Below are 16,903 nucleotides of genomic sequence, written 5' to 3' on the forward strand. Positions count from 1 at the left end.
GTTCCTGCATTTTGTCAAATTTCATTTCAAATTTCTAGAAGAGTTCTGTATATCAATCTTTTGTATTCTGCCTCTAGTAATTCCAAGAAATTGTCTTCCTCCAGAGAATTTACTGATTCTTTATTTTGGGAGCTTGCTGAAGCCATCATGGACTGCCTCTTTATGTGATTTGATATTCACTGTTGTCTCCAAGCCATCAATAAGTTATTATAATTTTATTTTATACTTGTTTCGTGTGTCCTAGCTTCTTGTTTTGTTTTGATATGCCCAAATAGGTTGCTCATGTGCGCTAGTTTGATTGTTGGCATCTTGGAAGCTCTAACATCCTGTGACAAGGTAGTTAGTTCTGTAACTATGTGCACACGGGAGTCCATTAAATTTTGCTGTATGGGTTCAGCTCAGGTGTCCAGAGAGTCGGTCACCAAGTGTGTGGTACAGACTCTCACCTACAGTCTTAGAGAGGCATGGGTGATTGGTGTAGGCCCAGGTATCTGGCTGCAGTAGGGGGTCACGAGCTGAGCAAGGCAGGGGGCTGACGGCTGCCCCTGAGTGAAAGGAAAGCGTGTCCCTATTCCCTAGAGCGAGTAGGTAGGTGAGTTTTGCATCCTGACTTACTCTGTTGACTGTAAACACTTGGGGGCAGCACTTATTCTTGGACCCCTGTAGCAGGTGACTAGGTGCCGTAGGTGGAGCCACGAGTCCTCAAGCCTGTGGTGCGGACCCATTAATTTGCCTGCTTAAAGGTCAGGGCTTTGTCACGGGTCACAAATGTGCCACTTCACAGCTGAAACAGTTGAAGTTAGACTTCAGGTGTATACCCTGTTGTACTGTGGTAGTGAGGGCTTATGCTGTTGAGATGGGTCCACAGAACTCTATCCAGAGATGGAAGGCATGTGAAGTCTGCAGACTCCTTGTGCCTGTGCCTAGCAAAGGAGCTGTGCCGACCCTGAGTTCCTGGTTAGGGGAGCCGGTAGCTTATTTGTTCCCTCTCCAGGGCCAGGAGAATGGGTCAGGGTGCCTTTTGGGATCTACTTCTGGCCCAGTGGACTAGACTTCAGAAGGCAGGACCAGTGCAGAGAGCGGGGAAGGAGGAGGTAAAAGGGAGAGAGGTTTTTCCCAAATTGGGTTTTTTGTTTTTTTAAATCCCTGAGAAAGGCCACCCACGCATACTTATCTTTAGCCACTTGGGAGCTTCTTTTCACTGGTTCAGGGTGTCCAAGCAGAATCTCTGCTGCTGGATCTCTCTCAACGTGGAAACTTCCTCTTGCGCGCATGCGTGGAGCTGTTTGGCGGCTCCTGGCGCACCTGGAGCCATTTGGGGCTGAAGAGCTGCAGTCCCACCACCACCCTCCTCACTTCTTCCAAGCCGCCTCCCTCTCCCCTCGCGACTCCGTCCAGTTCCTTAAGTTTGCCTGTTCAGGGCTCCTAGATTTTCATATACAATCAAATCAGTTGTTTTTCCAGGTCTTTGTTGTAAGAGGGATATAGGAAGCTGTCTGACTACTCTGCTATCTTGGCCTGGCCTCTCCTTTCTAGTCATTTTCAAAGTATGAAACTCAATCCAGTCCAGATTAAAATTTACAATTTCATATATGGTTCTAAGCCCTTCCAAAGGAGAGGGAAATAGGAATCTCTTTGTTTAATCGGTCCAGGTTGTAGTGTGCCTGCCTGGCTATTACCAACTGATCACCCTTGTCCTCTTTGGCACAGATTTCCAAATGTCAGTTATCTCATGGGGTGTGTATGTGGGTTATTCAGAGGACCCTGTGTCTGGGTTTTCAAACTTATCTTCAGTAAGAGTTCTCTCTCTCTTCTCCTTTCTCCCTTGTCTTCTCTTTTTCTTCCCATCCTCCCTTCCTCTCACTCTCTTTCTTCCCTCTATCTCTTCATTTCTCACTGTTAAAGTTACTGCCATCTAGTCCCCTGGTACTCACAACTCAGAATCAAGTCTTATATTATCACCCTAAGGACCCATCCCTGTAGTAATAGTGAGCTATCTAGATAGGGTTACCATATTTCAGAAGCTAAACTGAGATCCTGGATTGCTACTTAGAGCCTATGCAGATGCTTTTCCTTCTGCTTGGGATATTCTTCCTCTCTTAACTTGGATAACCCCTTACTCATCCTATCAAAGGAAATATAATTGAGTGGCTCTGGAGCCAGATGGCTGGGTTCAAAGACTGTCTCTTTGCTTAACAAATGGTAGATATTATTATTACCTGTAAGGTCTCAGCTAATTAATCACCTCCTAACTGTCTTAGAGTAACCATCCATACTCTGATTAATGTAAAACTGAGAGATTTATTAAAAGAAAAGAGCTTGAGCTGAGAATAGACTAAACTCCATGCACTGGAATCCATTGATCCAAAATGGCAACTCAGCAATGATGTTTTATAAGAGGGGAACAATGGATATGAAACACGTTACTTGATTGGTATTTACAAAGTTAGATCATCAAAAGACATTACTTGATTGGTAATTACAGGCTTAGATCATCGAAAGACATTATTCAGTTGGTAGTAGATCATTTTAAGGTGGGACTTCCTGTGGCAGGAACTCACAAGGCAAGGCTTCCTATAATGCAAGCTCTGTAAGGTAATTGACTTAAAGGGTATACGTCCCTTTCTTAGATTGGTTGCAGTGTAGCAGTTATGCAGATATGTGACAGGGAGAGGTTACAGTGTAGTTACATCCTCATTACCAGACATTCCTTTCTTAGAAACAGTACAGAAGATGGCTGCCACTTGGGTGAAAACAGAACCAGCAAACAAGGAATCGCACCCAATCCTCAAACTGGCCATTTCAGATCTTATCAGGTACTCCAATTTTTTTTTTTTTTTTTAATTTCCTTACACATAACAGCTGTCCTCCCTAGCATTCTTGACTTCCCAGCCAGGCTAGGGCTTTCTGCACTGTTCCTTCATCGAATCAGAGTTAGGAATTATGTATTTAGATGTGCAGTTATTAGCATCCAATAAAGATTTGTTGAGTGAAGAGTAACTAATAGTGCAGGCTAATCTCCTGTTTACTTTGACCTTGCAGTATCAAAACCCTGAATTTCATCCGTCTTTGAAAATGCCAGAAGAGATTCTTACCCTACAGTTGCCGCAAGGAATCTACTCTTCTTGTATTTTACAGAACTCACTGTGGACCCAGAGTCTTTTTTAAAAAGTTACCTGAACTCCTGTATGTTGTTCATAGCATGGAAGCTTGAATACAGTGTTTTAAAATACGTGTTCCTGCAAATCTTTGAGATAAATCCTTCGCCTTTCCTCCTAAATGTTATTGCTTTCTCCTGCCTGCATGGAGGTTAATTATTTCCTTGCTTTCCAGGGTAGCCCACTTGTTCATACTGATTTGAGTTTGTGTTTCCATACAAGCAGTGTCCATTTTAAAGATACACCTGTATTCAATTAGAATATACAGTCAGGGGAGAAAGTGGGTCAAGTTTGAGGGAGGCCATCTGTCAGAGTGTGTTTTTAGCCAAAAGAAAACATAAGAAGGAAACTTATAAAAGAGGCTAAGGTATTGTAGCCCACGGGCACCAACAGAGTTCTGTTGTATCCAACTGGTGCCCTTCTTTTTTCAGTTATGTAATTGTTTCAGATAGCTGAGATGTGATAGATGTGGAAATATATGTAGCCTACAAAAGAAGGAAAACACAAGTACATAACCTCATTTGAAATTTTTGAAATCAGGACAACTGAAGTGCTCAGTTGTATATATATAATGATTATATATATATATATAATAACCTATACCACAGTTAAACTACTAAATGAAATATTGAGTGCTTCTCAAGTGACAAGTGTAACATCAAATTTTTACATAATGTATCAATTACAGTTTTTATTAGAATTACCAGTTTAAGTGCATTATTTCAACTGAATGAATTTTCCATGTAACTGACATGTGTTCCTACTCAAAAATATTTTTTAAAGTTTCATCGTACTTATTGAAAGCTGTTTTATAAATTGTTTATAAATTTTTTTAAAAAAGTGTTTGCTTCCACAGAGTGGCTCCAAAACATGTGATCTTTTCATAGTGGCTCACATCATCCTTGTGAACACCATTTGAACTGAATCCTCAGGGGCTACTGATGTGTGTGGAGTCAGACCTGAGGGTCATATTTCTGATTCCAACTTTCACCTTTCTACAGTTCTTACTTAACTTTCACTAGTCATTTCCCCTAGGGTTTTACACACTTAATAGTTGCCTTGATGTATATATATATATATATATATATGTGTATATATATATATATATATACACACATATATGAGGATGATTCCAAAGGTCCTTGTCTTTAAGGTTGTGATTGTTCTTGTTGCAACTTCAAAGCTTTTTGAACATAATTGAGCTTTGACATCTGTATATTAAGCAAAACAAACAAACTTGGTCCTGATAAGTGGGGACATACTTGGATATTAAATTTACTCTTTCCTGGTAGACACCTGCATTTAATATCTATTATCCGAGTGAGGAGCCAAGATGGTGGCTTAGTCAGATGCACCATAACAGCCCTCTATAGCAAAGACCTGAGAAGCCATGTGAAACAGATGGAGACAACTTCAAAATAAAAAGAGAAAATAAATGGTATAGCTACAGAACTTCCAAATGGAGAAGAAGTCAAGGCAATAAGAAAATATAACAGACTGGTTTAAAATTAGGAAGATGAAGGTAAATTTCAGGGTAGCTGCAAAGAAAATTAATAAACCTACTCGCCAAAATAAAAAAGAAGAAAACCATAAGGATTCAGTAAACATAAAATCAACAATGAAGGAAATGAGAAGAAAACTCATAAAGAAAAAGAACTGCATACCGAAAGGTAAGCAGAACAAAAAACCGTGAACACTATAGAAAAAAGCACAGCAAAATGACAACAGTAAATTCAAACCTGTCAGTAATCACACTGAATATAAATGGGTTAAATGCACCAGTCAAGAGACAGTGAGTAACAGAATGGATAAAAAAAACATGACCCATCAATATGTTGCCTACAAGAGATACACGTTAAAAGAAAAAATAAGCTAAAAATTAAAGGATGGGAAAAATATTTCAAGCAAACAGTAACCAAAAAAGAGCAGGAGTGTCAATATTAATCTCTGATAAAATAGACTTTAAGGCAAAATCCAACGTAAGACACAAGGAAGGGCACTAGATAATGATTAAAGTGTCAGTCTCCCAAGAGAACATAACCATAGTAAATATTTACACACTCAGGCACAGATGTCCAAAATACATAAAACAAAGTCTAACAGTATTGCAAAGAGAAACAATTCCATGACAATAGTAGAAAACATTAACATACAACTTTTGATGGACAGAACAACTAGAAGGAAACTCAACAAAGATACAGAAGATCTAAACAACAAGCACTTGACCTCTTAGACTTATACAGAACACTCCACCCAACAGCAGCACAGTATACATTCTTCTCCATTGCAGATGGATCGTTCTCCAGAATAGACCGTATTTTAGGCCACAAAGCAAGCCTCAGTAAATTCAAAAATACCAAAGTGATACAAAGCATCTTCTCAGATCATAACACTGTAAAATTGGAAATCAGTAACAGGAAGAACAAGGAAAAAAATCAAAAACTGAATAAACCTTGCTTAAAAACCATTGGGTAATAGAAGAAATCAAAGATAAAATTAAAAAATTCCTAGAATCAAATGAAAATGAAAACACAACATACGAAAACCTTTGGGACACAGCATAAACAGTTCTCAGAGGTCAAATATAACAATAAACACACACATCAAAAAAGAAGAAAGGGCCAAAATCAATACCTTAGCCATACAACTCAGACAAATAGAAAAAGAGCAACAAAAGAAACCCACAGCTGCCAGAAGAAAGGAAATAATACAGATTAGGGAAGAAATAAATGAATCAGAAAACAGAAAAACAATAAAAAAATCAATAAGACTTGAAGTTATTTCTTTGAAAGAATCAATAAAATCAACAAGCCACTGGCCAAATTGAAAAAAGAGATGGAGAAGATGCAAATAACCCAAATAAGAAATGAGATAGGTGACATTACAACAGAACTAAGTGAAATAAAAAGGATTATAACAATATTAAGAGAAATTATACTCCAACAAATTTGAAAACTTAGAATAAATGGATAAATTCCTAGAAACACACTACCTAAACTAACACAAACTAGGGTAGAAAATCTGAACAGACCCATAACAAAAGAAGAAACTGAAGAGGTCATAAAAAAAAAAAATTCCAATAAAAAAAAAATTTAAAAAAGCCCTGGTCCTGGTCCAGACAGCTTCACTGGAGAATTGTACCAAACATTCAGGGAAGAGTTGACACCAATACTGTTCAAGCTCTTGCTGAACATAGAAAAGGAAGGAATACTCCTGAATTCATTCTATGAAGCCACCATAACCCTGATACCAAAACCAGGCAAAGACACCACTGAAAAAGAAAATTATAGACCAATATCCCTCATGAATAGAGACAGAAAAATTCTCAACAAAATTCTAGCCAGTAGAATTCAACAACATATCAAAAAAATAATACATCATGACCAAGTGGGATTCATACCAGATATGCAAGGATGGTTCAGCATTAGAAAATCAATCAAGGTAATCTACCACATAAATAAAATAAAGAACAAGAATTGCATGATCATCTCCATCAATACAGAAAAGGCATTTGATAAAGTCCAACATTTGTTCTTAATACAACCTCTTAGCAAACTAGGAATAGAAGAGAAATTCCTCAACATAATTAAGGGCATATATACAAAACCTACAGCCAACATTATTGTCAACAGAGAGACACTGAAATCATTCACCTTGAAAACGGGAACCAGACAAGGATGCCCTTTATCACCACCTCTCTTATTCAGTATTGTAGTGGAAGTCCTAGCTAGAACAGTAAGGCAAGAAAGGAAAATAAAGGCCATCCAGATTGGTAAGGAAGAAGTCAAACTACCCCTGTTGGCAGATGATATGATCATATACATAGAAAATCCCAGAGCCTCTACAAGAAAGCTACTGGAACTAATAGAAGAATTCGACAAAGTGACAGAGTACAAGATCAACATATAAAAACCAGTTGGATTCCTCTACACCAACAACAAGAACTCTAAAAAGGAAGTCAGGAAAACAATACCATTTACAATAGCCCTGAAAAAGATAAAATACTTAGGATAAATCTAACCATAGAGACGTAAAAGACTTATACAAAGAAAACTACAAAACACTACTTCAAGAAACCAAAAGAAACCTGCATAAATGGATAGGAAGACTTAACATTATGAAAATGACAATTCTACCAAATTGATCTACAAATATAATGCAATCCCAATCCAAATTCCAACAACTTTCTTTAAGGAGATGGAAAAACTAATCACCAGCTTTATATGGAAAGGAAAGAGGCTCTGGATAAGCAAAGCATTGGCGAAGAAGAACAAAGTAGAAGGCCTCATACTCCCCTATCTCAAAACCTACTGTACAGCCACAGTAGTCAAAACAGCCTGGTACTGGTATAATGACAGACATATAGACCAATGGAACAGAATTGAGAACCCAGAAGTAAATCCATCTATCTATGGACAGCGAATCTTCAACAAAGGGTCAAAGTTCATTAAATGGGGAAGAGAAAGTCTCTTTAACAAATCGTGCTGGCAAAACTGGATATTCATTTGCATAAAAATGAAATAAGATCCATATATAAAAACTAACTCAAAATGGATAAAAATCTAAGTGTAAAACCTAAAACTATAAAGATCATGGAAAAAAAAATAGGGACAATGCTAGGGGCCCTAATATATGGCATAATTAGAATACCAAACATAACTAAAAATGCACAAACAGCTGAAGATAAACTACGTAGCTGGGATCTCCTAAAAATTAAACACTTATGCCCATCAAAACACTTCACCAAAAGAGTAAAAAGAGAAACTACAGACTGGGAAGATATTTTTGCCTCTGACATAACTGAAAAGGGCCTAATCTCTAAAATTTGTAGAAAACTTCAACACTTCCAACAAGAAAAAGACAAACAACCCAATTAAAAAATGGGCAAAGGACATAGACACTTCACCAAAGAAGACATACAGGTGGCTCACATGAAGAGATGCTCACGACCATTAGCCATTAGAGAGATTCAAATCAAAACTACAATGAGATACCATCTCACCCTGACAATAATGGCACTGATAAAAAAAAACAGAAAATAACGAGTGCTGGCGAGCTTGTGAGGAGGTTGGAACTCTTACACACTGCTGGTAGGAATGTAAAATGGTACAACCACTATGGAAAATGGTATGATGCTTCCTTCAAAAGCTAAAAATAGAAGTACCATATGATCAGCAATCCTACTACTAGGTATTTATGCTAGAGAAATGAGAGCCGTAACAAGAATAGACATACACACACCCATGTTCATTACAGCATTATTCACAATAGCAAAGATATGGAAACAACCTGAGTGCCCATGAACAGTTGAATGGATAAACAAACTGTGGTAGATACACACAATGGAATACTATGCAGCAATAAAGAATAATGATGAATCTGTAGAATATCTCACGACATGAGTGAATCTGGAAGACATTATGCCTAGTGAAATAAGTCAATCACAAAAGGACAAATATTGTATGTGACCACTATTATAGTCAAGAAAATGTTTACACACCAAAAAAAAAACAAAAAAAACATTTTTTGATGATTACTAGGGATGGGAGGGGGAGGGAAGGAAAATCAGTAACTAGAGAGTAGACACATGTTAACTTTGGTGAAGATAAAGACAGTACACGATATGGGGAAAGTCAGCACAACATGACCAAGACAAGGGAAGACATTGAGGTACACAAGAATAAAAGGCTAAAATGGTAAGTACTATAACATGTACAACACTGCAACAACAGTAATAACAAACAGTAATTTATGAGTAGATACATAGGTAGATATGTATGCTGAATAGATGTGGGAGGATGTATGGGAGTATACCCATGTGCATATATAGGTTTGGCTGTGGATATTTGTACATATATATCTGTATATGCTGCATATATATTCATATATATAACAGCACACAGGGGCACAGTCATGGAAACATCCTAGAAATAAACAAACACCTTGCAGGACTGAGTTACTGAGCTTGAAGGCTAAGGACTATAGTCTTGGGGAATATCCACATCAAGTGACATAACATAGTTGATAAAGAAAATGTTCTGAATCCTACTTTAGTAAGTAGTGTCTGCGGCCATCTAAGATACAGATATTGGTCTCTTTCCATCTGGAGCAAAGGAAAGTGAATAAAACCAAAGACTCATGGAAACAATTAGTCCAAAGGGCTAATGGGCCACAGGAATCACAGCTTCCGCTAGCCTGAGACCAGAAGAACTAGATGGTGCCCAGCTACCACTACCAATTGTTCTGACCAGGATCACAATAGAAGGTCCCAGTTAGAGTGGGAAAAAAATGTAAAACAAAACTCAAATTAATAAAAAATACCAGATTTATTGGTCCGAAAGAGACTGGAAGAACCCCCAAGTCTATGGCCCTTAGACACCCTTCTAACTTGGAACTGAAGCCATTTCTGGAGATAACTTTTCAGCAAAATTATAAACAGGCCTATAAAATAAACACCTGCCCAAAGACAAAGATGAGAAGACAGGAAGGGGCAGGAAAACCAGATGAATGAAAGTGGGGAACTCAGGGTGGTAACGGGGAGAGTACTGACACCTTGCAGATGTTACAGCCAATGTCACGGAACAACTTGTGTATAAACTATTGAATGGGAAACAATTTGCTCTGTAAAGCTTCACCTAAAGCACAATAAAAAAAAAATTAAAAAAATTAATCTCTTATCCTCAATTTTCTTACTTACGTATTAAATATTTTGTTACATCCTTTACTTTGTTTTTAGATTAAATAATACTTTGGTAGTTGTACCATGTCATTTATTTTCTTGTATAGTCATTTTTTGTCTTTTAATAATTGAAGTACAATTTACATACAGCAAAATGTACGTATCTTATATTCAATAACAAATGCAAATACATATGTAACACATTACCAGTTCCAGTTGCCATTGAGTCAATTTCAACTAATGGTGACCCCATGTGTGTCAGAGTAGAACTGTGCTCCATGATGTTTCAGTGGCTGATTTTTCAGAAGTAGATCACCAAGCCTTTCTTCTGAGGTGCCTCTCGGTTAACTCGAACCTCCAGTCTTTTGGTTAGCATCCATTTGCACCACCCGGACACTCCATGTTGCCCATACCTTTTCTAAAATATAAGACATTTGCATTATGACAGAAAGTTCTCTTATGTTCCTTCCCAGTCAATCCCCACCTAACCCATAGAGGCAGCCACTGTCCTGATTGCTCTCACCATTGAATAGTTTGACCTGTTCTGGAATTTCTTATGAATGAAATCATACAGTATGTTCTATTTTGTGCCTAATTTTTTTCTCAACATAGTGTGTTTGAGATTCATCCATATCATGATGTATTTTAATACATCAATCATTTTATTACTGAATAATATTTCATTGTATAAATGTACCACAATTTATTTTGCTATTTCTGTTGATGAATTATGAGATATTTCCAGTTCTGAGCTGTAATGAATAAAGTTTCAGAAACATTCTTGTATAAGTCTTTGTGTGAACATACATTATTTATTTATCTTGGGTAAATACCTACAAGTAGAATTGTTGGGTCACAGGATAGGTGTATATTTAACTGCCAAACCACTTTCCAAAGTTATTGTATCAGTGTGTGAGAGTTCTGATTTCTATCCTTACCAACCTTTGATATTGTCAGTCTTTTCAGTTTTAGCCCTTCTAATGGTGTGCATTGGCATCTCTTTGTGGTTTTAATTTTCATTTACTGAACATCTAATCTTGTTGAGCACTTTTTGATGTGCTTATTGGATATTTGTATATCTTCCTTTGTGCGGTTTCTGTTCAACCATTTTGCCCATTTTTTAAAATGGGATGGTTTGTCTTATTATTAAGGTGCAAGAGTTCTTTGTATATTTTGGGTACAAGGCAGTTAACTTGATTTGCGAATATTTTATCCCCGTTTGTGGCTTCCTTTTTGTTTTCTTAACAATGTATTTCAGTGAGCTAATTTTTTTAATTTTGATGAAAACAAACATCCTTTTTTTCTTTTATGGTTAGTACTTTCTATGTTATATCTGAGTAATGTTTGCCTACACAAAAACCTTAAAAGTAACCTCCTATGTTTCTTTTAGTAGCTTTGTAGTTGTAGTTTTTTACGTTTAGATCTATGATCCATTTTGAGATGACTGTTGTGTATGGTATGAGAAAGGGCTTGGAATTCATTTTTTCCCATAAGATTTCCAGTTTATTCAGCCCCATTTGTTAATCTTTCCTCCACTGAATTGCTGTGGCATCTTTGTTGAAAATCAGTTGATCATACAGGTATGAGTCCATTTGTGGACTCTACTTTGTTACATTGGTCTGTTAATCTATCCTTTTGCCATTATTGGAAACCCTGGTGGCATAGTGGTTAAGAGCTATGGCTGCTAACCAAAAGATCCGCAGTTCAAATCCACCAGATGCCCTTTGGAAACCTTATGGGGCAGTTCTACTCAGTCCCATAGAGTCACTATGAGTCAGATCTGCTTGACGGCAATGGTTTTGTTTTGTTTTTTTTGTTATGCCATTATCATGTTGTATTTGTTCTTCATTATTTATATTGTTTTGACTATACTGAGTTCTTTACATTTCCATAAAGTGGTTAGAATCATCTTTCAATCTCTACTAAAAACTCTGTACTATTGATTAGATTTGTATTTGATCTATAGGTAGATTTGGGAACAACTGATACACTAGCAATACTGAGTCTTCCAATCTTTGAATATAGTAAATGTTTTTATTGATTTAGATCTTGTTTCATTTTGTTCAGCAATGTTTTGTAAATTGGACTGTGGAGGTTTGGCTTTTTTTCCCCCAAATTATACACATTTTTGATGATAACAGTATTATTTCTTTGATTTCATTTTCTAGGTATTCATTGTTAATGCATAGGAACAAATTGATTTTTACATATTAAAATTTTAGCCTGTGACCTTGTTAAATTCACTTATTATTTCTATCAGTTTTTTTAATCGTTCCTTTGAAATTTCTATGTATACTGTTTCATTTGTGAATAAAGGTAGTTTTACTTCTTTCTTTCCAATCTGTATGATTTTATTTTATTTTTTTCTTTCCTTATACTAACTAGGACCTCCAATAAAATGTTTAATAGAAGTGGTAAAAGCAGACATCCCTGCCTTGTTCCCAGTCCTGGAAAAAAAAAAAATCATCCAGTTTATCACCGTTAAGTATAATGTTAGCTGTAGACGTGTGTACGTTCTTACCATTTTAAGGAAGTTTTCCTCTAGTCATTTGATGAGAGTTTTTTTTATAATGAATGGGTTTTGAATTTTTTCAAATACTTTTTCAACATTTATTTAGATAATATGATTTTTCTACTTTATTCTGCTAATGTGGTGAATTACGTTACTTGGTTTTCAAATATTAAACCAGTCATGCCTTCCTGACTTAAGCCACAATGTGTATCCAATTTGTGTATTGCTGAACCCCATATTTTGTTAAGGACGTTTATCTGCTCATGAAGGCAGTTGGTCTGTAGTTTTCTTTTCTTGTAATGCCATTGTCTGCTTTTGCTTTCAGGTTAACATTAGCTCCATGAAACGAAGTTTGCTATTTTTCCCTCCTTTTCTGTTTTCTGGAAAATTTTGTGTAGAATGGGTATAATTTCTTTCTTAAATATTTGGTGAAATTCACCAGGGAAGCTATGTGGGCCTAGGGTTTTAATATGAGAAGAATTTAAACTGTGAATTCGATTTATTTAGTAGATATTAGGCTCTTCAGTTTATCTGCTTCTCCTTCAATGAGCTTTGACAGTTTGTCAAAGAATTTGTCCATTGCATCTAAGTTTCACATTTACTGGCATGAAGTTGTTCACATTATTCCCAGTAATCTTGCTTAGTCACTGCAGGAACTATAGTAAAATCCCTACATTTATTTCTGAAAAATAACTGGTGTATTTTCTCTTTTTTCATGACCAGTCTAACTAGAGGTTTATGAAGTTTATCTATCCAAGAAACAAATTTTGGATTCATTGATTTTTTTCTATTGTTTTTTTCATTTTCTATTTCATTGATTCTTACTCTTTTTAGGAATTTCTTCATCTATTTACTTTGAGTTTAATGTGCTCTTTTTTTTTTTAGCTTCTTATAGTTGAGGCTTACATAATTGGTTTTTGACCTTTTTTTTTCCTACTAGAAGCATAAATTTAGAGCATATAATTTAGAACATAAAAATAGATAACTTTTTAAACACTGCCGTAGTTCCATCTCATAAATTGTAATATGTTGTGCTTTCATTTTCATTAGAATGAGGTTATAATTTTCCTCGCTTAATTTCTGAATATGTAGAGATTTTCCAGATATCTTTTTGTCACAGATATTTACTTGTGTTGTGGTCAGAATGTATACTTTTATTATTTCAATCCCTTGAAATTATTGCAACTTGTTTTATTGTTCAACATACAGTCTGTCACAGAGAATGTTTCATGTGCACTTGAAAGGAACGTGTATTCTGCCCTTGATGGTTGAAATGTTCTATTAATGTTATTTCGGTCAAGTTAGCTGATAGTATTGTTTAAATTTTTAATTCTGTTTTGTTTTTTCTGATAACTTGCTATATCAGTTACTAAGGGAAAAGTGTTAAAATGTCTGTGATTGTGTATTTATCTATAGCCACCATTTAGTTTTGTTAGCTTTTTATTCATATGGTTTGAAATTCTGTTATTTGGTGCATACGTATATAAAATTATTATAGCCTCTAGCCGACTTGTTCATTATGAAATGCCTCTCTTAATTTCTGACAATATTCCATATTTTGAAATCTACTTTGTCTATTGTTAATTTAGCCATTCCACTGTTCTTATTATTAATATTTGCATGGTATATGCTTTTCCATATTTTAATTTTTAACCTAACTTTGTCTTTATATTTAAATATTTCCTATAGGCATCAGATAGATTTTGTTTTTTTAATCTAGTTTAATATCTCTGCCTTTTAATTGGAGTGTTTAGCCCATTTACATTGAATATAATTTTTGATAGGTTTTAATTTAAGTATACCATATTGCTAAGATTTGTTTTCTGTCTATCCCATCTATTCTTCATTTCCTTTTTCCCCTTTCCTGCCTTCTTTCGATGAATGAATAATTTTTATTATTTTATTTTATCTCCTTCATTGAATTTTTAGCTGTGTTTCTGTGTTATTTTTAGTGGCTTATTCAGAGATTAAAACATGCATGTTTAACTTGTTGCAGATTACTACCTCATGAACAAAGGAGGAATCTTACAACCTTACAATGTAATTATATTTACAATACAATAGTATAATTATATTTATGCCTCCCAAACTTTGTGCTTTTCTTCTCATATATTTCACTTCTAAATACATAATAAACCCATTGCCATCGAGTCAATTTCGACTCATAATGGCCCTATAGGACAGAGTAGAATTGCTCCATACGATTTCCAAGAAGCAGCTGGTGGATCTGAACTGCCAGCCTTTTGGTTAGCAGCGAAATGCTTAACCACTGCGCCACCAGAGCTCTGCAAATACATAATAAACACTAAAATATGTTTTCATTATTTTTGTTTTTAAGACTTAATAGTCTTTAAAATTTAACAGTCTGCAAGAATCCATAGAGAGACAGCAATCAGAAATCCGGAAGATTAACAATAAAATTTCAGAATTAGACAACTCATTAGAAAGTCACAGGAGCAGAATTCAGGCAATGGAAGTCAGAGTTAGTGAGACTGAAGATAAAGCTCTTGACACCAACCTATTTGAGGAAAAATCAGATAAAAGGATTTTAAAAAATAAAGCAACCGTAAGAGTTATGTGGGACTCTATCAAGAGGAATAATCTATGAGTGAGTGGAGTACCAGAACGGGAGGGATAACAGAAAATGCAGAGAGAATCGTTGAAGATTTTTGGCAGAAAACCTCCCTGATATTATGAAAGATGAGGAGATATCTATGCAAGATGCTCATCGAACCCCACACGAGGTAGATCCCAAAAGAAAGTCACCAAGACGTATTATAATCAAACTTGCCAAAACCAAAGATAAAGAGAGAATTTTAAAAGTGGCTAGGGATAAACAAAAAATCATCTACAAAGGAGAGTCAATAAGAATAAGCTGGGACTACTCAGCAGAAACCATGCAGGCAAGAAGGCAATGGGATGACATATATAAAGCCTTGAAGGAAAAAAACTGACAGCCAAGAATTGTATATCCAGCAAAACTCTCTCTCAAATATGGTGGCGAAATTAGGGGATTTCCAGATAAACAGAAGTTTAGGGAACTTGGAAAAACCGAACCAAAATTACAAGAAATACTAAAGGGAGTCCTCCATTTAGAAAATCAGTAACATCAGATAACATCCCAAGACTAGAACACAGGACAGAGCAACCAGATATCAACCCAGATAGGGAAGTCACAAAAATATATCAAAGCTAAAACACTGAAAATAGGGAAACAGATGTGGATATGTAAAATATGACAAAATTAAAACAAAAAAGAGGGACTTAAAAATGTAAACATAGATTTTTCATATAGTGAGGAAGTCAAGGAGATAGAAAGAAATAAAGGACTGGTATAAACTTAGAAAAATAGGAGTAAATATTAAGGGAACCACAAAGGAAACTAACAATTAAACAAGTCAAAATAAAAAACTAGAAAAATATAAAGATTCAGCAAACATAAAACCAACAGCAATGAAAAAGATGAAAAGAAAATACATAAAGAAAAATGACTCAGCACAGAAAATTAAGTGGAACAAAAACTGTGAACAACACACAAAAAAAGACATCAAAATGACAACACTGAACTCATACCTATCAATAATTATGCTGAATGTAAATGGACTAAATGCACCAATAAAGAGACAGAGAGTGGCAGATTGGATTAAAAAAAAAAGATTTGTCTATATGCTGTCTACAAGAGACACACCTTAGACTTAAAGACACAAACAAACTAAAACTCAAAGGATGGAAAAAAATATACAAGCAAACCACTCAAAAAAGAGCAGGAGTGGCAGTATTAATCTCTGACAAAATAGAATTTAAAATAAAATCCACCACAAAGGATAAGGAAGGACACTATATAATGATTAAAGGATCACTACACCAGGAGGACATAACTATAATAAATATTTACGCACCCAATGACAGGGCTCCGAAATACATAAAACAAACTCTAACAGCACTGAAAAGAGAGATAGACAGCTCCACAATAGTAGTAGGAGATGTCCACACACCACTTCTGGTGAAGGACGGAACATCCAGAAAGAAGCTCAACAAAGACATACATGATCTAAATGCTACAGTCAGCCAACTTGATCTCATAGACATATACGGAACACTCCACCCAACAACAGCTAAGTATACTTTCTTTTCCAATGCACATGGAACATTCTCCATAACAGACCACATATTAGGCCATAAAGCAAGCCTTGACAGAATCCAAAGCATCAAAATATTACAAAGAATCTTTTCTGACCATAAAGCCATAAAAGGAGAAAATTAACAACCGAAAAAGCAAGGGAAAAAAACCAAACACATGGAAACTGAACAACACCTTGCTCAAAAACTGCTGGGTTATAGAAGAAATTAAGGGTGGAATAAAGAAATTCATAGAATCAAACGAGAATGAAAATACATCCTACCAGAACCTTTGGGACACAGCAAAAGCAGTTCTCAGAGGTCAGTTTATAGCAATAAATGCACACATCCATAAAGAAGAAAGGGCCATAATCAAAACATTAACCCTACAACTGGAACAAGTAGAAAGAGAGCAGCAAAAGAAGCCCTCAGGCA

The 16,903-nt window shown here is 35.7% G+C and overlaps 1 protein-coding gene across 1 annotated transcript in view; it reads left to right on the top strand.

Moving 5' to 3' along the window:
* Positions 1-1,272: 1,272 nt before the first annotated feature.
* ADARB2 (adenosine deaminase RNA specific B2 (inactive)) overlaps positions 1,273-16,903 on the top strand; it is a 296,491-nt gene continuing 280,860 nt past the window's right edge. Inside the window, exon 1 of the mRNA XM_004385891.1 lies at positions 1,273-1,414. Coding sequence (XP_004385948.1) covers positions 1,273-1,414 — 142 coding nt within the window. The remainder of the gene's footprint in view (positions 1,415-16,903) is intronic.

Source organism: Trichechus manatus, unplaced genomic scaffold (genome assembly GCF_000243295.1).
Source record: "Trichechus manatus latirostris isolate Lorelei unplaced genomic scaffold, TriManLat1.0 scaffold00149, whole genome shotgun sequence".
NCBI classification, from domain to species: Eukaryota; Metazoa; Chordata; class Mammalia; order Sirenia; family Trichechidae; genus Trichechus; species Trichechus manatus.